Source organism: Perna viridis, chromosome 4 (assembly GCF_037379345.1).
Source record: "Perna viridis isolate PV_CMFRI_1.1 ecotype Kerala chromosome 4, ASM3737934v1, whole genome shotgun sequence".
NCBI lineage: Eukaryota > Metazoa > Mollusca > Bivalvia > Mytilida > Mytilidae > Perna > Perna viridis.
This window is the reverse complement of record NC_142448.1, coordinates 2,552,650-2,576,348: the sequence shown is the minus strand read 5'-3', so window position 1 is coordinate 2,576,348 and position 23,699 is coordinate 2,552,650. Positions and strand designations below refer to the sequence as shown.

At 32.2% G+C, this 23,699-nt stretch overlaps 2 protein-coding genes across 4 annotated transcripts in view; one reads left to right on the top strand and one right to left on the bottom strand.

Annotated features, from left to right (window-relative positions):
* Positions 1-414: 414 nt before the first annotated feature.
* Positions 415-18,749, bottom strand: LOC148618438 (uncharacterized). Of its 3 annotated transcripts, none has more exons than XM_088577361.1 (8): positions 18,663-18,749; positions 8,006-9,134; positions 6,475-6,623; positions 5,927-6,058; positions 5,221-5,361; positions 4,329-4,611; positions 3,665-3,766; positions 415-3,222 (listed from the first exon to the last, which is right to left on the bottom strand). In XM_088577361.1, exons 2-8 carry the CDS (start codon positions 9,093-9,095, stop codon positions 3,029-3,031), a joined length of 2,091 nt encoding a protein of 696 aa, XP_088433487.1. In that variant the 5' UTR covers positions 9,096-9,134; positions 18,663-18,749; the 3' UTR covers positions 415-3,028. The 3 variants fall into 3 exon arrangements, 2 of the variants coding, with proteins under 2 accessions (XP_088433487.1, XP_088433488.1); XM_088577362.1 differs by having other exon boundaries at positions 18,685-18,723; XR_015921372.1 differs by having other exon boundaries at positions 3,188-3,222; positions 4,279-4,611.
* Positions 18,750-18,885: 136 nt separating this feature from the next.
* Positions 18,886-23,699, top strand: part of LOC148618437 (coiled-coil domain-containing protein 57-like) — a 30,764-nt gene continuing 25,950 nt past the window's right edge. Inside the window, exons 1-4 of the mRNA XM_088577356.1 lie at positions 18,886-18,986; positions 20,260-20,335; positions 21,095-21,249; positions 21,815-21,983. Of these exons, the coding sequence (XP_088433482.1) occupies positions 20,265-20,335; positions 21,095-21,249; positions 21,815-21,983 (395 nt within the window). The 5' untranslated portion in view covers positions 18,886-18,986; positions 20,260-20,264. The remainder of the gene's footprint in view (positions 18,987-20,259; positions 20,336-21,094; positions 21,250-21,814; positions 21,984-23,699) is intronic.

Genomic DNA, 23,699 nt, shown 5'->3' with positions numbered 1-23,699 from the left:
GTAAATTCTGTTATGAATTCTAAGAAAAATATATAATGAAAAAATGATGGAATATTAATTAAACATACTGGAACTATTTTTCCTATATCTCTGTCATCTGTTTTTGTGTGATATTTCTCAGCATTACATTACCTTGTTTTCAAACATTTTCATTTGCCAAACCTTTGTTAAGTCTATAAACTATTAAAGAATATATAATGAAATGTAGTATTCTTGTCTGACTTGATAATTTGTGAGGAAAACAATACAGTAAACACCAAAACAGCAACATCATACAACTAAATTACATAGTAAAATTAAAACAAAATAGTCAACAATATATTTTTTTTATTTTTTAAGTATATAATATGATTAGATGACTATTGCATGTAAACATTAAATCAGAATAAGGAAAACATTATACTATGACAAATCTGGCATGATTTAATTTTATTTCTAAATTAACAACATAAAATCTTACAGAACAATTATTGAATAAGAAAAATACATACAAATGAAATAAATAGATGAGCTCTTTGTCTATCTTAATAATCAGAAAAGAACAAACAAATGTTGAACATAACTTATACACTTAACCATCAATTTAATTTATAAATGGTATTAATTGAGATCTTTTTTTTTTATATATATATTTCAATGAAGTAGTGTCTACACAATATTATTCTACAAAAAACTCTAGAAAATCATCACCAGTTACAAAATAAAAACAATAGTATAATCAATTAAAAATAGAATGGTAACATATTGTATTGATATCCTGTAATTAAATCAGTGAATTACCACTACCTTCTGTAATGGTCTTAATAAGTTAATCTTATTACAAACCACCAAGCATAAAAAAAAATCATTGAACTTTTACAAAGAAATCTATTATTAGTACTTAGACTGAGAATGGACCAGAATATAAGTCTTGGTGACAGTCCGATATCAGTACTTAGACAAACTGACTGTGAGTAGACCAGCATGTAAGTCTTGGTGACAGTCAGATATTAGTACTAAGACAAACTGACTGAGAGTAGACCAGCCTGTAAGTCTTGGTGAGACAGTCTGATATCAGTACTTAGACAAACTGACTGTGAGTAGACCAGCATGTAAGTCTTGGTGACAGTCAGATATTAGTACATGTACTTAGACTGAGAGTGGACCAACATGCAAGTCTTGGTGAGACAGTCTGATATCAGTACTTAGACAAACTGACTGTGAGTAGACCAGCCTGTAAGTCTTGGTGACAGTCCGATATCAGTACTTAGACAAACTGACTGAGAGTGGGCCAGCATACAAGTCTTGGTGACAGTACGATATCAGTACTTAGACAAATTGAATGAAAGTGGGCCAGTATACAAGTCTTGGTGACAGTCTGATATCAGTACTTAGACAAACTGACTGACATGTAAGTCCGACAGACTAGCAATGGAACTGCATTTAAGACATGACACTCTAAATAAGTTAGGCATCAATAAATATACATAACTAATGGCATAAAAAGTACTTAGTACATAGTTGATCTTCAGTTGAGAAATGTCAGCATTGAAATAATAAAAATGTTGTATTCTAATTAAGAAAATGAAATATAATTTTATGGTCTATGAAGAAAAAACCTCAATTATGTGTTGTACACTTAATGGCAAGTTATTTTCAAGTGTGCACCACAGGCATTGAGGTTGTTTCAAATAGACAGAAAAAAAAAACATATGGTAACAGTCATTCCTTATAATTTAATTCAAGTATCAAATTTTTTAACGAGTGTATCATTAAAAAAGGTTGATAATGTGACAGTCACTATATAAAATTTGGTCAATGCGATGATGCACACATTTTTTCACCAATCAGAAAGCTTGTTACTATTGAAATTAAAATATTTAAATTGAGTTAAAAAAAAAAAAAGGGATTGCAAGTTATAACTTGAGGCTCTAAAGAGCCTGAATCGCTGAACTGGCTTGATGAGCCACATTCTAATTTTTGCAAAGAAGCCATGTTTTTTCCTTAAATAAAAATTCCCAACACTCACACCTTAGAAAGGATCATATCAACTTTCATTAAATTAAATCCAGTACTTCCTGGGAAGATAATTTTTTAAAGTAATAACATTAAAAATAGCAAAAAATGTTGTAAAAGGGTTATAACTCCAACATAACATAAAAGATATACACAATAATTTGACAAAAGATAGATCTTACCTTGCTAAACATTTTTACCTGTGATAATTTGGCGAAATCTTGTGGTTTGGAGATAAATGCTTAAAACTGCTTTCTGACTCCCTGCAGTCTATTTTTAGTAACAGAGGCCATGCTGCTTTGACAGATCAAAAGTCCCCACATTATTTCTAAGCAGAATATCATAAGGAACATTCATACCAAGTTCGGATCTTTTTGGTCCAGTAGTATCAGAGGAGAATTTTTTTATTGGTCCAGTAGTATCAGAGGCGAATTTTTTTAAGTAATAACATTGAAAAACATTTAAAAAAAATAAAACCTAAAAAAAGGGCAATAACTCCAACATGGCTTAACAGAAATACACTAAAATTTGACTATAGATAGATCTCATCATGCTGAAAACTTTTGGCTTAACATAACTGTTGAGGAGACATGTGTGAAAAACTGCTGTGTGAAACCTATGTCCTATTTTTGAAAGGGGAGCCACGTTTTTCAACAGATCAAATATCCCCTTAGAAACATTAGACCAAGTTTCTAATTTGGTCCAGTAGTGTCAGAGAGGAAGAGTTTTGAAAAATTGTTAACGACAATAACAACAGACAGGGGCGTCAAGTGATGGTAATAGCTCACATGGCCTTTCCAGTCAGGTCAATTGAAAGGTATAATTACTTATAATTGTTGTAAAAAGTTTCTATGTTTGTCCTTGGCTCTAAAACTGTTATGAAAATTTCTCATAGCATTGTACTATAACTGTATTGAGTTAATCACCAGCACATTGCACCACTGTTATCCAGACTGTGATCATCCTATTTTGTGAAATTACTTAAAAGTTGTTTTCAATGTTAATGGTAATGCAATATTCTGCAGTTTACTTTTCAAATTTGTTGAGTTGCATCACTATTTTCATCGCTGACATCATCAAATTGTCCTGCCTCTGTTGGATATATATACTTCTGACGAAATAATGGCTGAGAGTGCATATCATACGGTAGAAATAGATGACTGTCAACAATATATCCAGCTTCTGCTAACGTTTTCGGCTTTGGGTGTGTATAAATGTCCTGAAATTCTGTAAAAAAAGATCTAAAAGATGGTTGGTAACGACTGTAACTCTACAGGATTTTCTTGACAAATTATAAATCTTTAAATCTCACCACTTTTGGAAAAAAAACAAGAATTTAGTTTTCTTGATAATAATGTACTGGTCACTGTTTTTACAAATTTGTCTCCCCCCTCCCCCGACCCTTCAAAAAATAGGAAAAATGGCATTGTACACCCACCCATCCATTTTTTGCTATTAGTCACACAAAAACGGAATTTATTTCCATAAAGACAAACATTGTGCCAAACAACTATACAAATCATTCAGAATATTTTTGAAATAATGATTGAGTGTTATTGACAGAAAAAGAGTGACAGCAGTTTACCTCATTAAATCAGTCAAACTGAAGTTAAGTATTTCTAAGTATGTTGAAGGAAGAACAGTTCCTATAAAACAGTATATAACTTACTATAGGGATCCTCTTTTGGTATTGGAACATCTTCTATTTCATCATCCCAGTTTTCACCACATGATATCTCAGGAGTTGGCAACTTTTCATCACTCCTCTCCTCTGAAAATTACCATTCATGAAAGTGTACTGAACATAAAACCAGTTTTATACAACAAATACAGAATTAAGGGTACAAATCTTGGACTTCAAGATCTTAAGTTATTCACACAGGTATTATGCTTTACAGGGCCAGTTCCAGGATTTCAGGTAAGCAGAGTGAAGTGTGAAATGTTTTGGAGGGTATAATAAAGATTTCATGTAAAATTATGTACATTTTTTTCTATTTCTATTTCCAAGGAGGATATACGCTCTTCTAAAATGTAAAGATACATATGAAACATAAGTACAATGAACTGTAAAGTAAATATGGAATGCCTAAAGTCCTCATCTTAATGTTACCAAATTCTTGACTGAGAAGCAAGTGTGGGAGTTCAAAATTCTCATGCCTAAAGTCCTCATCCTAATGTTACCAAATTCTTGACTGAGAAGCAAGTGTGGGAGTTCAAAATTCTCAATAAACCATTTTTTTTTACTGAGGAGTAAATATCAGAGGTTCGAAGACCTCAAGGTACCTGTTCTTGACTAAGGAGTATATATCACAGGTTCGAAGACCTCAAGGTACCTGTTCTTGACTTAGGAGTAAATATGGGAGGCTCAAAGTCATCATCATCATCCTCTCCCTCTGCTTCATACTCCTGTTCCTCCATCTCCTCTTCAGTCTTTGATCTGTTCCTGTACAGATGGAACTGAGGCTGAAACCTTCTAATAAACTTTTCTCTCTTTGCATTACCATTATGACTTTTCCATATTGATAGATTGTTTTCAGCAGCAGCACGAAGAACATCTTCACTAAAGTTTAAAGCTTTAGGTGGCATTTCAAACTCTTCAACCTCTGACTCATCAAGCTAAATAAAGACAATTAATATTGTAAATCTACAACAGAGAGAGTCTCAATAGAATTTTCAATATAAAATTTAAATTCATATTTACCTTCAAGATTCTTTTTACACTGACAACATTCCTAATATTGACTGATTTTATATTGGCTCAGTTAACACACATGAGTCACCACTGCTGCAAGTTCCTACGTTAACACACATGAGTCACCACTGCCGCAAGTTCCTATGTTAATCAAACTAGATGTAGACCATATGCATTTATATCTTTCTTTTTTCTTTGTTTCTATTATTTGTGTTATGACCATTTACTGTAAATGTGTTAGAACAAATAAAAATATTGAATATTGAATATTGTATCAACTGCCCATCTCAGTAACAAATAAAAAATTGGATATCCAAACTGAACTATTGAAATCCACTGGTTGGTACATAATCACATTACATCACAGCATAAGAATGGAATTGTACTAATCAGCTGTGTACACTGTGTACATGTACATGTATGAAAATTGTGTTTTCTCTAACTTGGGTACAAAAAAAAGGAGAAAATAATGATGGAACATTCAAAACAAGTAATTAGTAGTGTAGTAAACCAGCATTTTATCAAAGGTGTACCTTAATAACTTGATAATCCATCAAAGACAAATCCTGACGAGGACGTCCTCGCCAATTATTCTTCAGTGATGGGTCTCTAGATGGATACTTGGAACTAGTAATTATCTGTGGAATTTCATACCATGGAATCTTAAACTCATTCTGAAGTACAAGTATCATACAATATAACTTACAGCATAAAATAAAAAGGACTTATTCGGCCAAAGGACTTTAAACCATTTTAATGTTGTTTATATAGTTCTGAGATTACATTACTGATAAACATAAAATACATGCTCTCGTTCCGCACAGTCATTTCTGTCAGAGGTGGAGTTGTCCATGTGCAATGAGATTGGATATTGCATGGCTGTTTTCCAATTTTGAGTTCTATGGAAATATGTGGCCTTTCATGCAGTATCATACAAGATTTCTAGTTACAGCACATTTAGTCTTCTTCTCATATTTATTTGGGAATTAGAACAAAGGAACAATCTCAATTCATGTTACAAACAAGAATTAGCTTTTTTAGGATATCCAATCTCATCAAGGTTGTCACAGAGTAAGGTCCATCAGAACTTTAACTGAACATTAAGTAAGCTCCTCCTCAAATATGAAATCATGTAAGTACTGGTAAATAAAGGCTTTAAAAGATATCCCAGTAACCACAAGGATAAGGTGACTGAAGTATAGCTCCCTCTTACAAGCAGGCTAAATAAAATATACTTACATCATTCAGATCCAATCTGACTAATGTGGTGAGGAATTTCAAAGCTGTAGGTATTTCAGTTAGTTTATTATTAAATAAATCTAGAGTTTTCAGTGTGGTTAGCTGGCAAAATGATTCTGGGAGTTCTGCTAACTGAAAATAAATGAAATGAAATATGGTATCAATATTAAAGTGTATTTTCTGAACTTAACATTTAAAGGGTAATACAACATTTAGCAAAGGTAATATAACTTTTAGCAAAGTACACAAACTTAGATTGAAATTGAATTCTTAAGGATTAGTTAAATTTAACATATATTTAACATTAAAATATAAAAAGCCAACAGGATGACGACATTTGTTTTTGGCCTTGAGATGTTATAAACTTAAAAAATGATCAAAATCTGTACTGTTATCACTGACAATGGAGAGCAATTCAAATTACAATCCCATTTCACCATCACCATACACAACCAAGAAATACCTATCATATTATTTTCATCCTGAATTTACTCTCAATAACAAAACTGAATTACAAATATTCTCAGTGATAACTTGGAAGTATCTACCAGATTATTGTCAACTCTAAGATCTTCAAGTGATGATAAGTTTCCAAATGATGAAGGAAGCAGCTGTAAGTTGTTTTTTGACAACTGACAAATTTTCAAACATTTCAAACTGCCAAAGGACTCAGGTAGTTCATACAGCAAGTTCTGACCTATAATAGAAATGACCTTATTTGAGATGAAGATATAAGTAAGATGATAATGGATCACATCATAAATACAGTCTTGTTATTAACTGTTCACAAGTAAAAGTATTAGTTGTAATATTGATGAGGACTGTCTGTCAGTGACTGACTCATAACCATTATGTTTCCTAACTCTTGATGGCTCATATGTATTTAACCAAATTTTCAATCATCCATGCACGTTTTTTTCCCCCAATAAAAACTGTACATCAACACATCACATTTATTTACCTGATGAAATATTTTGCAGGTTATTGTACTGTTTAATGGTAGAATCTTACTTAATTCTAATCGTACATACATGTACAAATGTATCTTGTGCACTACAGGAATACTTTCATGGGGCCAACTATCCTCAAAAATATATGCAATAAGTACAGAATGAGACGTGGTGTTCTGTCATGACGTTCAAAACACTATTCTGTTTATCAGCAATGTCACATTTGATGTTACATAAGGTTCCACTATATAGATAGGTCACTGCAGATAACTTTATGACAATTTGTGGAAATAAAGCTACGTGTATACTGAGACACTTAAACAAGCAAATCCAAAATTTTTTTCATGTGAAAAGTATATATTTTTCAAAACCTTACATTATGGAGATCCATGAAAAAAAGATAGATATTATTTTCTATTTTGTTATGAAAATCTGTAACCATGGTAACATAATAAAAATATATATCAGTTTTCCTAACAAAGTTTGGGTGCCTTCCCAAAATTAATTGTCAAAAAAACAGGTATTCTAAAATATCAGGCACTTAAAAACTGCCAAAAAAGTAAGTTGACATGGTATTATTGTGAAAAAAGACAAATTAAAAAAGTACCTTTTTCTGCTCATCTGTTCTTAAAAATCATGCGAAATTTGCATTTTTGTTGGTGCAGGGAAGAGAACCCAATCCAGTGAGGACATGAGTCTTTACGGAAAGCTTAAAGCATGCATTTTACACCTCTTTACCTTCACAAGTATAGCATCTATTCATGTACGAATGCTCAACTACCCACAAATAATATTTCCACCAAGTTTCACCTTTTATTTTTAAGTTTTACAAAATTAGACCGGGTCAGTTTTGTGTACAAAACAGTGCACCTGAATATCATTTGTATAGTGCAACCTAACATTGTCATTGGAAATTGCCCATACTTTTCAATAGAACAGTAGTCGACTGAGATAAGAAATTATTAGCCAGTAGAAACAATTGAAAATTGATAAATTAATGATAATCAGCTCAACATAGCAATTGTTTACAATATTAGCCTTATCTGCCTTATTCAAATTCATTTGTTTCTAATTTCAAATTGTTTCCCTTCGAATGCATTTATTGCAGCCAACGTTTAAGTAAACTTACTTATGTCTAGGAACTCAAGGTTGATTAAGTTTCCAAAATCTTCAGGTAATTCATGTAGTCGATTTTCATCCAAATGAATTTCCTTTAAATTGATTAAATGACAGAAGTTACTGGGTAAGTAACTGATCCAGTTCCCATTCTGAAATGCTCTTCTCTCAATCTCATCAATTACACTACCTAAATGTAACTTTTCCAATTTCACAAGACAACCAAAACTATTAGGCAACATAGTCATAAAATTACCACCCAAATCTAAAAATTTTATCAGCTTGCATGTAAAACCAAACTTCTCTGAAACTGCTTGATCATGAAGTTTATTATCATTTATAGAAAATTCTTCACATAGACTTAGATCAGATACCCAGTCTGGAAGGTCAACAATTCTATTTCTGTCTAGAAAAACCTTTTTAAGTGTCTTAGTAGAAGAAAAATGTGATGGAAGACGTTCTAAAAAATTACACGACAAATCTATAGTTTCTAAGCTTGGTATATTGCCTATACTTTCTGGTATACTCTCAAGTCTATTATTACACAAATTCAGTATAGTTAGAGACTTAAATCTACCTATACTGACTGGTAACAGTGTTATTGCATTATCACTCAATTCTAATACTTCTAACCTTCCTAATAGACCTATTGTTGAAGGCAACAGTTCAAGCTTATTTTCATCTACATACAGCTTTTGTAAGCTCACTAATTCACCAAAATCATCAGGCAATTTTTTAAGACTGTTTCCAGTAAGTTTCAATATCCTCAGTTGAGTAAGGGAGATAATACTGTCCGGTAAATAACTGATATCATTTTCATTTAAATACAGTTCCTCCAGACAAGACAAGCACTGGATACAACTGGGTAAACTAACTAACTGGTTCCCTGCGATAGACAGTGACTGTATATATTTCAAGTCCTGAATTGAATCAGGAATATCTTCTATATCATTGTGATCCAAATACAGTCTGGTGACCTGACAAAAACTGAAAACCTCATTTGGGAAATCAGTCAGATCTTTGGCAGATAAATCCAAAACATCGTTTTTGAGTTCCTTATTCAAATTTTTTCCCTTCTGATCCATGCTAATGTTTTGTGGCATTATCAAACAGGATTATTTTAGCATATTCATCAGTATCATCTGAAATGATATATTAATATAATGAAATATGAGGTATGACAATGTAACACAAATTAAAATTAACATGCATTTGACAAATACATTCTAATTACTTCAGATGTTTGTCAAACATTTTTTTTATTTTCTGAGAACTCCTTTGACCAACTACAAGCATTTACACTTCAGCACTTTGAAAACTGATCCTTTTTAAACATGTATATGGGTAGGTAGAAAGTGTTGGTTATATCAGCATATTGATTTTTTCCTTTTATATGTGTAGTGCTAAACCTGGGTAGGAAACTCACCCAAATTTTAGCCAGTCCTGAATACAATTTTTCAATATATTTATGTATGGCTATATAAAATTTTGCTAAAATTAGACAGCCCTGCCAAAAAATAGCCAGTCGGGCTGGCGGGCAGGTTACCATTTCTTACTTTGGCTAAACAGTAAAAATATTTTAGACCTTCAGTCAGACAGATTTTATCTAACCAAACATTTTTACAGACAACATGAAAAGTTAATACTAAATCCTTAATTTCTGCAGCTCACAACATTCTGGTTGAAGTCATGCATGCCAAACCTTACAACATTCTGGTTGAAATCATGCATGCCAAACCTCCTTACAACATTCAGGTTGAAATCATGAATGCCAAACCTGCTTACAACTTTCAGGTTGAAATCATGCATGCCAAACCTTACAACATTCAGGTTGAAATCATGCATGCCAAACCTCCTTACAACATTCTAGTTGAAGTCATGCATGCCAAACCTTACAACATTCTGGTTGAAATCATGCATGCCAAACCTCCTTACAACATTCTGGTTGAAATCATGCAAGCCAAACCTGCTTACAACTTTCAGGTAGAAATCATGCATGCCAAACATTACAACATTCTGGTTGAAATCATGCATGCCAAACCTTACAAAATTCTGGTTGAAATCATGCATGCCAAACCTCCTTACAACATTTAGGTTGAAATCATGCATGCCAAACCTTACAACATTCTGGTTGAAATCATGCATGCCAAACCTCCTTACAACATTCTGGTTGAAATCATGAATGCCAAACTTCCTTACAACATTCAGGTTGAAGTCATGCATGCCAAACCTTACAACATTCTGGTTGAAATCATGCATGCCAAACCTTACAAAATTCTGGTTGAAATCATGCATGCCAAACCTCCTTACAACATTCTAGTTGAAGTCATGCATGCCAAACCTTACAACATTCTGGTTGAAATCATGCATGCCAAACCTGCTTACAACATTCTGGTTGAAATCATGCATGCCAAACCTGCTTACAACTTTCAGGTAGAAATCATGCATGCCAAACATTACAACATTCTGGTTGAAATCATGCATGCCAAACCTTACAAAATTCTGGTTGAAATCATGCATGCCAAACCTCCTTACAACATTCAGGTTGAAATCATGCATGCCAAACCTTACAACATTCTGGTTGAAATCATGAATGCCAAACTTCCTTACAACATTCAGGTTGAAGTCATGCATGCCAAACCTTACAACATTCTGGTTGAAATCATGCATGCCAAACCTCCTCACAACATTCTGGTTGAAATCATGCATGCCAAACCTCCTTACAACATTCTGGTTGAAGTCATGCATGCCAAACCTTACAACATTCTGGTTGAAATCATGCATGCCAAACCTCCTTACAACATTCTAGTTGAAGTCATGCATGCCAAACCTTACAACATTCTGGTTGAAATCATGCATGCCAAACCTCCTTACAACATTCTGGTTGAAATCATGCATGCCAAACCTGCTTACAACTTTCAGGTTGAAATCATGCATGCCAAACCTTACAACATTCTGGTTGAAATCATGCAAGCCAAACCTTACAACATTCTGGTTGAAATCATGCACGCCAAACCTTACAACAGTCTGGTTGAGGTCATGCATGCCAAACCTTCTTACAACATTCTTGTTGAAATCATGCATGCCAAACCTTACAACATTCTGGTTGAAATCATGCAAGCCAAACCTTACAACATTCTGGTTGAAGTCATGCATGCCAAACCTTACAAAATTCTGGTTAAAATCATGCATGCCAAACCTTCTTACAACATTCTGGTTGAAAACAAGCCAAACCTACCGTGTCTGATTCAGAGTTAATTTTCCTGTGTGCTGATACCTACTCCATTTCTCATTTAAGTTTCTATCATTTTTGCATGATAACCCTTGTTTTGTTTCTATACATTATCAGAAGTACATGATGTAGGATGAAATAAAATAAAATCATCACCATTGAAGATTGAAACCTAGACAAGTCTGTGACAGATCAGGAACAAACCAAATCAGCTAAGTAATTAATCCTTTAGCAAAGTCAATTAATTGGGAATTCATGATAGGGATTAAAATTTTGAGAATGGGTCATTTTTAAGGATCTTATTCCATGGGCCATTCTATGAAAAATTTCTGATTTAATAGGACATTTTCAGCAGGAATGGGAAACAAGACACAGGGCCTCTTCTAATCCTAAACACTGCACCAACCACATAAAAGTAGACTGTCTTGCCAAACTTCTTTCACATTAAAGTCAAAAACAGATATTGTGATCAGGATATTACTATGCTTTGACTGCTGATTTTACTGATTTTGACAGCTGACAATTTTATGCTGGCCATATGTGTAGAAATATATCGGAAATAATGAACTGTACCAGTAATAGAAGCAGGAGGTTTAGCCTGCTATAAAACCTGGTTTAACCCACCTCTCATTGTGAAATGCCAGTACCAAGTCAGGACCACTGCGGTGGATTCCAACTTTCCATTTTTTTTCAACCTGATATTACTATTAGGTATGCAGTTTTTCCTTTTGACTATTGCTTTTGTCTACTGCCTAGATTTTCACAGTTCAGTAAAACAAGACAGACTGTACAAGGAAACCCAACTTTTAGGGTTTATTGATGCTATAACCAACAACATGAACAAATCTGACAATCTCACAATGGACATCTTTAGAGCATTTGATAAGGTAAGCCACAGCCTACTAACTCACACAAGTTAGACCACTATGGTATCAGAGGGAAGGTTAATATGTATATAGCTAGCTTCCAGTTGAAAAAACAAGAAGCAGTGGTAGTTAACAGAGAATGTTCTTCATATATTGATATATAATCAAGAGTTCTACAAGGATCAGTTCTTGGCCTTGCACTTTTTCTATTCTATATTAATGATATGCTTGATGGAAATCTAAAGTAGTCTACAGTTTGACTATTTACAGATGACACAATAGCCTTTCTCACTATATCCAACAATTCAGATGCACTCTCCGAAATGATCTGGACAAACTTGGCAATTGGGAAAACATGTGGAAAATGTCATTCCACCCACAAAAATGCAAAATGACCAAACCAATCAAGGCAACATACAACCTACATGTACATGGACACACTCTTGATTGGTTCAACAGTGTCAAATACCTTGGATTCAACCTACGTTGAAGTAAGCATATCACTAATTTGGTAATAAATCAAACAAGACTAATGGATTCCTCAAAAGAAATTTAAATATTGGCTCAACATCTTTAAAAGAATACATTTACAAAATATTAGTTTGACCTATCCAGGAATACGCCAGCACCTGCAAGGGATACATATAAAAATACTGACAACAACAAAACTGAAATGGTACATGGAAAAGCTGCTACAAACAACTATCAAAACAAGAAAAAAAAGTCACAAAAATAATATTATCTGGAATTGAAGTCATTAGAACAGAGAAGGAATAAAGCCAGGCTTGCCATGATGTACAAGATCACACATGATCGCCAAGAAGGACGTCTAATACCACCTAGACCACTAGCATGATAACATGCATCTCAAAAGCTTCCAAAGTCCTGCAGCTTCAAATAATTATTAGAAATACTTATTCTCCCCACGGACAAAAAGGAACTGGGAAAATGATGTCTGTATTGTCGGTAGAGACATTTTAAACCTCTTTGATAAAGCTTAACTTAATATTATCACTTTGGTGGTGGGGGTCAAAACTTCAATACAAAGTGAAATCTGTGCAATGAAAATGGTATCAACACAAAGAAGCGAACTAGGTAGGCAATGCATGCATGAATTCAACCCTATGTTTGGAGTACTTAACCCCTCATATGGTGGGTTTTTATCCATTATAATATTAGAAATTTTGGAAATCTTCAAATTTTATTTTAAAGTGGGAATATTTATTGTATATGAAGTATATTTTCTGAAAAAGGATGCTTTTTATTCTAATATCTAAATAGTTGAGGGAACTGAATTATTGCATTTTACTTGAGTCTGTCTGTGACTTTTGATACAATACAAATAAAAATATACTTCTTTGCAATAGCAACTAAAAGTCACACAAATATTCCCACTTCTAAAAAACTTTAAATTACCAATATTATAATGGAGAAAAAACTCACCATGTGACAGATAATAGCCCTAACAAGGGTCGGGTTTAACCTTTATTAATATTGGGTATGTTTGCTTGGAGTCATTTAGCCCTTGGTTCATTCACCCTATCTTTATATTTGAAGAAAAGGAAAGGGAGACAATATTTGAAATGCTAACACAATTCAAAGGAACAGTGCGATTGGTTGCTACGGGTGTCAACATGGAGTGTTGTTATAAGTCCCTGACGACAGCCAGTGAACTATATTATTCTTCATCAAATCATTAAAATACATGTAAGTTTTGGTAAGTTAAATTACATGTACTCTGTTTTCAAATTTTTCATAGATTTTATACATGTATTTCTCTTCCTTGTTGTCACACATTCTTACCTAAACCATATAACTAAAAATTATATACATTGGGCAAACAGACTCATGGCAAATACAGGTACTATGGCAAATAAGATTCAAGGAAAACAGACCCTGATTCACCAAATAGTCCAAATAATAATGCCGTCTTGGGAGGCTAATTTTTATTTTGCTTGGTCGCAAGGCATAAAAGCCAGATTAAAAAATGCCTCAGCAAATGTCATGATTATCTGGACTAGTTCCCAACCTGTTCAACCATAATTTCGTACAAAGTGTTTGAAATGTGGATAGCGGTACAGCAGAAAATCCATTTTTGTTCTATGATATATCATTCTAAACTAAGCCGAATATATCAATTTGCAAATTAGTCAAAAAAATTATGTCGTCTTGGGAGACTTTTCCTTATTGCTTGGTCACCTCCCTTCAATGCATAAATGTCAGATTTTTAAAAAAATGCCTCATATCCAAATAAAAAATAGGAGGGTTTCAGGGTCCAAGGACTACTCTATAGAGAAAGCTCCTAATTCTGATAGTAAGTAAGAAAGTAATCTCTATTTAGAGTCGGAATATATATACTATCAATACTTCAAATATAAGCTCTCTAACTTAAACTGACTACTACATAAAACAGCACAATAAACATACAAGTACACACATACATAAAGTAGTATGACGAGAACATAAAACAAAATGCGACATAAAAACAAATAAATAATAAAAGCAAAATACAGCAAAACCAAACAGCACATATAACATAAAGCAGGGATAAGAGGGAGAAGTCACTTTTATTAGTCTATATCGAACACTGTTGGTGCTATTTGGCCGTTAATTAGCCAATTTTCTCAAAAATAGAGTAACTTTGCTAAGGGTGTTTGTAAAAATAAATGGATGGATTTTAATGAGCGATGTACCAAATCAAAGATTAAAGACAAAAAAATGGTAACGTCTATTTTTTATTCATCTAAAATAAAAGGAATTTAAATACTTTGAAGTTCAAATCTAGGTCTTTTTAGACAAATAAGAAAAAAACTCACACATTTACAGGTTCATAAAGGATGATTTGTCGTTGAGTATTTGTGAAAACTACAGCATTTATTAAAATGATTTTAATATCAAATGAAAGAGACAAATCTGCTGAATGGCAATGGCTATTTTTAAGACGGTAAATGTGCTTTGTATATCAACATATTCAGCTTCGTAAACTAGTAACCTGTTAATACGAATTTACTACCAATTAAAAGATTGAAGAAACTTCTTTAAAATGATTAAGTAGCTATCTTTGTAAGAATCATGCAAAATATGAAAAATGTGATACACCTCAAAAAAGGCTACATATTTTTATTTTTGTAATTAAGTTGTTTTATGGGTCTATACTATGAAATGTGTAATTATTCATTCAAATCTGCCTGCTCTTAGGAGATAATCAACATTGAAAATACAGTAGATTCTATTGTATTTGAGCACCATTTACAGAGTTATCTCCCTTAATTTTGAAATCTACAGTGCATTCTATATAATTTATATCTCCTAAGAGCACGGGTTATATGAAAAACCACATGTTTATTACTGTTTACTATGACATTTCAAACAAAATATCAAAAATAAAAACATGTAGGCTTGTTACCCATGAATCACATTTTGCATGATCCTTAGCTGGAATGCTACTTAAATTTTTACTAAATAATAAAAAGTTTGAAATACTTAACAATTAAAAGTTGACCAAATTCACTAATTTTCTCTGGGAGAATTCCTGATAAATAAGTAATTATTGATTTTTAGATTTCATGTTCATCTGTCCTAATCATTAACTTGAGTCATTATGCATAAGGAATTCATGCAATTAAAATATTAATCATAAATACTGAAAATCAATTTACTTAACTTATCCTTTCCTATATGTATTTTCTTAAATTATACAATATACAATGTAAAAACAAATAGATCATAGTTCATAAAATAATATTATAAGACCTAAATGAGTACAGTTTACAGTAATAACATATGATTTTTACATTACAAAATGAAAAGTGATAAGTCAATTTAAGTTATTTTTTATCATTAAAGGGTTATTGTTTTCCATTTACTTGTTTTAATCAAGATTTCTGTAAACTTACACATGTGTAAATGAAACATCCTGAAAACCATTTCTTTATCTCTGAATAAATATACAAAACTTTATACTTCTCCAATTTAGATACCTACTTTAAAAGTGTGATGACTGTAGTCATAAATTAAATTGACTGTCAAAAACAAGTTCGGTATACATGTATACCACCAAATTTTATGCACATAAATTTATACAATATAATTAGTGGAGGGGACGGATCAACTTGGGGATGGATCGACTGGGGACGGAACAACTTGGGGACGGATCGATCTTCTACCAATTTTTAAATTTTGACATTTTTAGTATCTCCAAAACCATTAGGTAAGCCTAATTCTGGCAGGAGTAAAAGTGTCCAGCATGATGAGATCTATCTGTGGTCCAATTTTTGTTTTCATCTGTTACGCCATGTTGGACTTATTTCCCTTCTTCGACAGTTTTTTTGCTATTTTTTGTTATTTCTGTAAAAAATCTTCTCCTCTAACATTACTTGACCAACTGGAACCATACTTGGTATGAATGTTCCTTGGCGTATCTTGCATAGAACTGATGTGGGGATTTTTTATCTGTCAAAAAACATGGCCCGTTACTAAAAATAGAACATAGGGATCAGACAGTAGTTTTTTCGCATATATTTCCAAAAGTGCTAGGGTTAGCCAAATTCTTTCAATTGCTGAAATGATCTTCTCATTGAAAGGCTAGAAAAGTCTCATAGGGATCAAAGTTGTCAGACGACTTCTTGAAAGAATTATTGCCCTTGAAAGGTAAAAGAGATGGTTTTTTTTCAGTTTTCAGCCCATATCTTAAAACCTATGATAGATAGAAACTATCAGTTGCTGAAATACATGTAATCCTTATTGATAAGTATTACCAAAATCTTCTTGAGTCAAAATTTGTTAAATTAATTGCCCTTGGAGGGCAAAATTTAACCAGGTGAGTAATTCAGGCTCCTGGGAGGCTTTTGCTTTATTACATTTTAGTGTTCTGAGAACCCACCCTTCCTCGGTTTTTTCATCATAACTTTGTTATTACCAATTTGCCAGTTTTACAACTTATATAACTAAAATTCTGAATAATTTATCTATCCCCCAGTATGTATTTATATGCTCCCGAAGACAGTGTTTATGGTTGTAATATCAACTTGGTTCTGTATACTTATGGCAAGAAAAAACATCAATATCTGGTTTGTACCTTCATTTTCAGGAGCTGAAAAAACAGCATCATGTCAACTTCATTTGTATATACTTGTATATATGCAAATGAGAGCCAAACCAGTCTCGGAAAATATTCAATAGCTTCGATAATTAATACAAATCGAATTTTAGCTTTTCCAAGAATAGTCTGCAGTCTGGCGCCCAGATGTTTACGAAAATCACATAATCAATATCACCCATAATTCTCAGGTCATAAAAATTGCGAAATGAAGTCAAAATAAAACGAAATGAAGAATAATCCATAAAAGAAAGAATCGAAATGAAAAAATTCAATAAAATGAAGGAAATCATAATAAAAACATAATTAAACGATACAAATCGTAACAGAATCAAGCGAAACTAAATTGAATAAAAGAAATTTTTTAAGACATTTCACAAATTATGAGAACCATAAATGTTTACCAGTGCCAGACAATTCGACCCAAAGACATTTTGAAACATGGCAACCAATAATTCCTTATGAATCATGGACATTTCGGCCAATAGACATATCAGACCATGACAATTATAATTCTTTAGGAAATATATCATTACAAAATTTACCATATTTGAAGGTTATAAGTATAATATATCAAATCAGAGTTGACGAAAAATTATCAAAGTTGTTTTTAAGTTATGTTTCTTCGGAAGTGTTAAAAGGTTTCACCTTCATCATATTACGCTCCCTTTGGGAATATTTATGGTTGTATTATCAACTTAATTCTGCATACTTATGGCAAGAAAAAGCATCAATATCCAGTTTGTACCTTCATTTTCAGGAGCTAAAAAACAGCACAATGGCAGCTTCAATTGCATATACTTGTATATACAATATGAGGCCCAGATGTTTACGAAAATTACATAATCAATATCACCCATAATTCTCGGGTCATAAAAACTGTGATACGAAAAAAAATTCATAAGAGAAGAAATTTGAAAAGAAAAAATTCGATAGAATGAATGAAATTGAAATAAAAATGTAATTTAACGACATAAATCGAAACAGAATGAAGCAAAACTGCATTGAATAAACCATACAATAAAACGAATCAAATCGTAATAAAAACATAATTAAACAATACAAATCTAAACAGAATGAAGCGAAACTAAATTGAATAAACCATAATGTTTACCAGTGCCAGACAATTCGACCCAAAGACATTTCAGACCATGACAACCAATAATTCCTTATGAATCCTGGACATTTCGGCCAATAGACATATCAGATCATGACAATTAGTAAGATGCCTTAGGACATATATCATTACAAATTTACCATATCTGAAGGTTATAAGTACAATAATATTAAGTCCGTGCATGAAGCGAGCAAACGCAAGAAATTTACTCAGACATGATAAGGATTTTTATTTAGGCGTTTCAATCTTTCATACTGATAGTCATGTAGAATTTCTAGATAACACAATTTTCAACCTCCTGATAAATAATTTCTGTACTATGTATAAAAGTTATAAGCTGAACTAACGTAGACCTACTTTTTGTGAATAACCCTCTTACAAGAGCATTTTGATTATGCTCCTAACCGAAACACATTTACCGTAAGTCAAATATGAATATTACGACATTACTATTATTATATATTTTATCATTAACATTTTTCAACGTGTATGACTGTCCTACACGAAGCTGTTACAAGGTTAAAATATTTGTTTTTTATAGATATTAGAATTCATTCTTTTACGACAAACAAAGCTGTTTACGACAATTTGGCAGGCGCTTGTTTTGACTTGTAAAATGTCTATCACTTTCATGGTTCTCTATAATAACACAGAATAACTACGCGAATATCTACTGAAATGGTAGTTATTAATTTGTATATTGATTTACGTGTCTGCTTTGTCTGGGTTGTCATATTAGTAGAATCTATGCACTTAATTATTAGTATTACTATTTTCCAAAGATATACTATCCAGTGTAGAAAAATCCGAAAATATAATATAATATATATTGAAAAATTATGTCCAATATGACTTGTATGTACACATTGGTCCCAAAATGTACAGATTTCAACAGGTTGCAGGGGCTATTAGTACTGTTAGGAGCAATGCCTAGTTTGAAGATGACATGATGGGCCAGTTCAACTACAGGATGGAAAATCTTGGGAATAATCAATCTGACACCTGGATCTGGTTCCCATTTTTGGTACAAGATACTGTATAAAATTATAGAATAATACATGGCCTTTTTAATATTGTCCTTGCTATCAGCCCTTGAGGTTGATGTACAGATTTTGGGCTTGTAGAAAGATCAACATTAGAAAAGGCATGTATTTATCAATATATTACATATTTTATACACCAGTTATGAATTATTTTCTGTTGACACAAAGTAGGATATGTGACTAAGTGGATGTTGACCCAAGAAAACTATGTATGACATATACATAAAGATACAAAATATATCAATTATCAAATATATACAAAATATAGAAACAAATAGTGTACTGGTAAATCAAATTGAATCTACATGTTCAAAACATACTGAACACAAATAAAGCACAAATTATCAATTAAGTGTACGTCAATCATTAATTGGAAGATTTAAATCTTTTAATGTACAAGAGATGTATTCACAACAGCATCCAAGGTTAACATTTAAATCAAACAGTCCAAAAGTTTAAACAATTGTTCAGGGATTTTTTTAATTGGAAAAAATATAATCCAATGAATATGTGTAATATAAAATATCAAATCAGTGTACTAACATATTTTTGAGTAGTTCAATTTTTTTCTTAATATATCATTCATTACAAAAAATAACTGATTCAGTAATACATATACATTATAGATGCATTGTCTTCACATTACATGTACACAGATTACTTTTTTATATTAGCTGGATTTCTTTCTTTTCATAATTTTGTACACGATAGTTGTGTGTATGAGAAGCCAGTTTCATCATTTTTTTTATATTTGTGATGCATGGTACAAGTAGCAATAATTCTATCATTGAAGCCCAAAGTTTATTCTGATATTTTATTTTCATATTGTAAAAAAATGAAATGAAAATAAAATTTACTTTTTCATACATTAAGATTAAGATTTAAGATAATTAGGTTTTATCTTGTGATAGCCATCATGGAAATGAACCATTGGAAAGAAATAGCCGCACAGAAAGAAAAGGAATGGAGAGAGGTTACTGAACTAAGGTACTAAATAATAGTTACAAACATAAAGAATTGTAAGTATTTTATTCATATCATATTCTTATAATGGGAAAGCTATTTGTCTTGTAGTCAGTTTAGTGCCGGACAACATTCTTTCATATCTATTATTGCTCTACAATAAACCTTTCCATCAATTTTTGTCCTTATATATTTGTATGTCTTTCTTCTCGTAAACCATAAATACTTTGGTATAGAGAAGCATTGAGTACAAAAAACAATTGAAGTAAATTACAAAAAAATAGCGTAATATTTTACATGACAAACTAAATATCATGGAAAGGCATAGAAATATGTATCCCCACCCTAAATATTTATTTACAATAGTTAACCGGGAGAGTTTAGTTTAAAATATACATTTTTGAAGAAAGTACGAAGACAATTTAGTTCTGACATTTTTTTACTATTCATCAGTTCTTTGAATTTGAAAACATTAAATCTATTTTATAATAAGGTTTGATAATGTTTTCTATATTTCTGAAAATATGAGCAGTTCATGATATAATGAAATTCATCCCAAATGTCCTTACACATGGCACACTCTCTGTCCTCCCTATTAATATTTCTCCTGGTTTCTATTGGATGTTTAGTATTTAGTGTTCTAAATAGATATAATGTTTCAATATTCTTGTCACTTAAGACAGTAAAATAATATTCTCTTTCACAATTTACCTTGCATAGCCTATAATTTATGGCTGTTAGATATTCTGATCTTGACATAATACTAGTATTACTTTATTTCAGAGTTGAAACATTAGAAGCTGCATATTCAGAAAAGGAGAAACAACTTTCAGAAGAAAAATCTAAATTTATTAAACTCAAGGAAGATTTCAAGTATAATCTGAAAATTTTAACAGAAAGAGACCAAGAACTGGAAAGATATGATAAAATATTTGTTGGTAAGATATCATTAAAGCCCTCCCCCCCACCAAAAAAAAAAAACAAAAAAAAACAAAAAAAACCCAAAGTTTAGGTAAATGAATACTCATAATACAATTGTTGTCAGATATCTTAAAGGGGGATAATCCAACCAAAGGGTTTAACTTGTTTTAATCTCGTAAATGCACCCCCAGCTTGAGAATTTTGATGAGATGTTGTAAGTAGATGGAGCATTTTATGTAGATGTGCACATAGGAATATGATTAATTATTTTCTGAGGATTCCAATGGGAGATAATTTGACTTAAGGGTTTTACATACTCAAACCTCAGAAGCACAAGTCCTCTTAAATCGCTCAAGGGTCTTTGTTGAAATTTTGCATCATAGTAAGATATGTTTGAAGAAATTTAATTATTGCCAGAGGACTCCAAAGGGTTCTTATTAAACTTTTCTGTGAGCTTGCCTACAGTATTTCTAGTTTCAGCAAAATGATATAAACAAAACATTGAAAGCATTCATGATTGTAAGCTGCAAACCTTCTCTTACATTTTCAAGAGTGATTTATAAGAAAAAGAATGTTTTTCAGATTTGAAAACTGAACTAAATGTGAAAAATGGTGAGACTAGTGACCTAAAGATACAGGTAGATGACCTTAAATCAGTGATAGCTAGAGATAACCAGGCTAAAGATGAACTACAGAGACATTATCAACAGAGACTGAAAGACAAACAGTCTGAAGTTGACACTTTTAGATGGTAAGAATGAGATCTGTAGATGTGGAATCTATTGATCTTGAATCAATTCAGCCATAGTGTTTGAAATTACCAATAGGGTTTGTAAGTCTTGTTCTAGTTTCAGTTTTCCTTCCAGAATTTTAGATGTAGAACGTATTGAAATCCGAAGGCCTGTCTGCATTTGTTCACTTCTGGGAAATGAAAACCTGTATCACTATGCAAAATCTTCTATTTCTATGCTTTTCTTAACATTTTTATTCAATAGAACTAGATGTTTGTCCTTTTTTATTAGTATTTTTTCACAAAAATATATTTTGCTTTTAACATTGATCTCAATGCTATGTTAATGACGAATCTCTATGCATTTGAATAGGAGATGAGGACTCATTCTCATGAAATCACAGAGTCACGTGATGAGACTTGCATACCCTATTGTTGTTAAAAATCCAAACACATTTTAAATGGATTGAGCAAGTGGACTTGTGAAAATGCACTTTAAATGTTATTTTTTTTTTAAGATTAAATAAGTTGTATTTTTTTTTGGATCATGACTTCAGATGTGAGTAGGTGTTGAACTTCATTAATGACCAGTGTTTGGCTTGGTAAAGTACACAAATATTTGAAAGGTCATTGTGGATTTCATTACATAAAATATATTGTATGTCTATCCATTTATAATGGAGGTCCTACTTCAAATTACCAATGATAAATTTCTGATTCCCTAAATGCTTTCTTATCATACATGTAGGTAAACATTGTCAAGCCTCAGCCCTGGTTTGAACTTTTGGTTTATATTTCACACACTGGTAGCGTATTTTCACTGGTAGCGTGATTGCTCAAGCAAGGCCACTGGTTTGTGTACACCTCTCTTTGTACCATAATTAGTACAGGAGGCTAATTGATTGACGACTTGCATATATATATATATTTCGACTGAATATATTGAGATATATCAAAGGCTCTATTTATATCTAAATAATATCATTTATTATATATATGGACATAAGATATTTATGAAATTAACAACATATATGTTTTACGTAAAACCCCAAACCGGAGTAGATAAAATTGTACAGGGTCCCCCCTTTTCTATTGACTAGCAGCAGATGAGGTACTTTTCAGGGGTTTTCAACATATTCAGGTCACATCAGGTCAAGAACAATTACTGTATAAATAAAGGGGCGCTTACAGGTTAATAAATTATCTTGATGCTGTGGTTGGTTTGATTACTGTCTCTGCTCTGGTTTGATCTGCTAGTCCCGCCTTTGTTCTATGGTGGTAGCTGCAGTAATGGTTTGCAGACGATCAAAACCATTTGTTTACGTGAAACCCCACCGTGGGCCCAATATCAATTATTGATTGGGCCATTAGGTCAATAATCACCAATTTCCGGTAATAATGCGCCGTAAATAAATAACAACAAATGGCGGAATTTTTGAAGAGAAAACACAACATGACCTGAATAAATCATGCGTGGGACTTAACAGGGCTTACCCTTAAAGGAGTATGCACTCATTACAATATATGGCCCTTATATAAATAAGATATGAATGTAAGAATCAGGGACAAGTGATAAATCAAGAGAACTAAAGTTGGGATGGACTCGGGACTTCCATTTTTCAAACAATGAAGACGAACTCTATTCTAAAAATTCCCATAAATACATAGATATACACAAGAATAACATCAATATAATATATTCATACAATAGCAATAATTCAGCAAATGTTTACAATG

Excerpts from the sequence above, each read along its gene's own strand:
- LOC148618438 (XM_088577361.1), bottom strand. The coding sequence starts at position 9,095 with ATGCCACAAAACATTAGCATGGATCAGAAGGGAAAAAATTTGAATAAG. Across the intron at positions 4,612-5,220 it reads TGGATTATCAAGTTATTAAG|CTTGATGAGTCAGAGGTTGA; the intron begins GTACACCTTTGA and ends GTCTTTATTTAG. Across the intron at positions 3,223-3,664 it reads ACCAAAAGAGGATCCCTATA|AATTTCAGGACATTTATACA; the intron begins GTAAGTTATATA and ends CTTTTTTTACAG.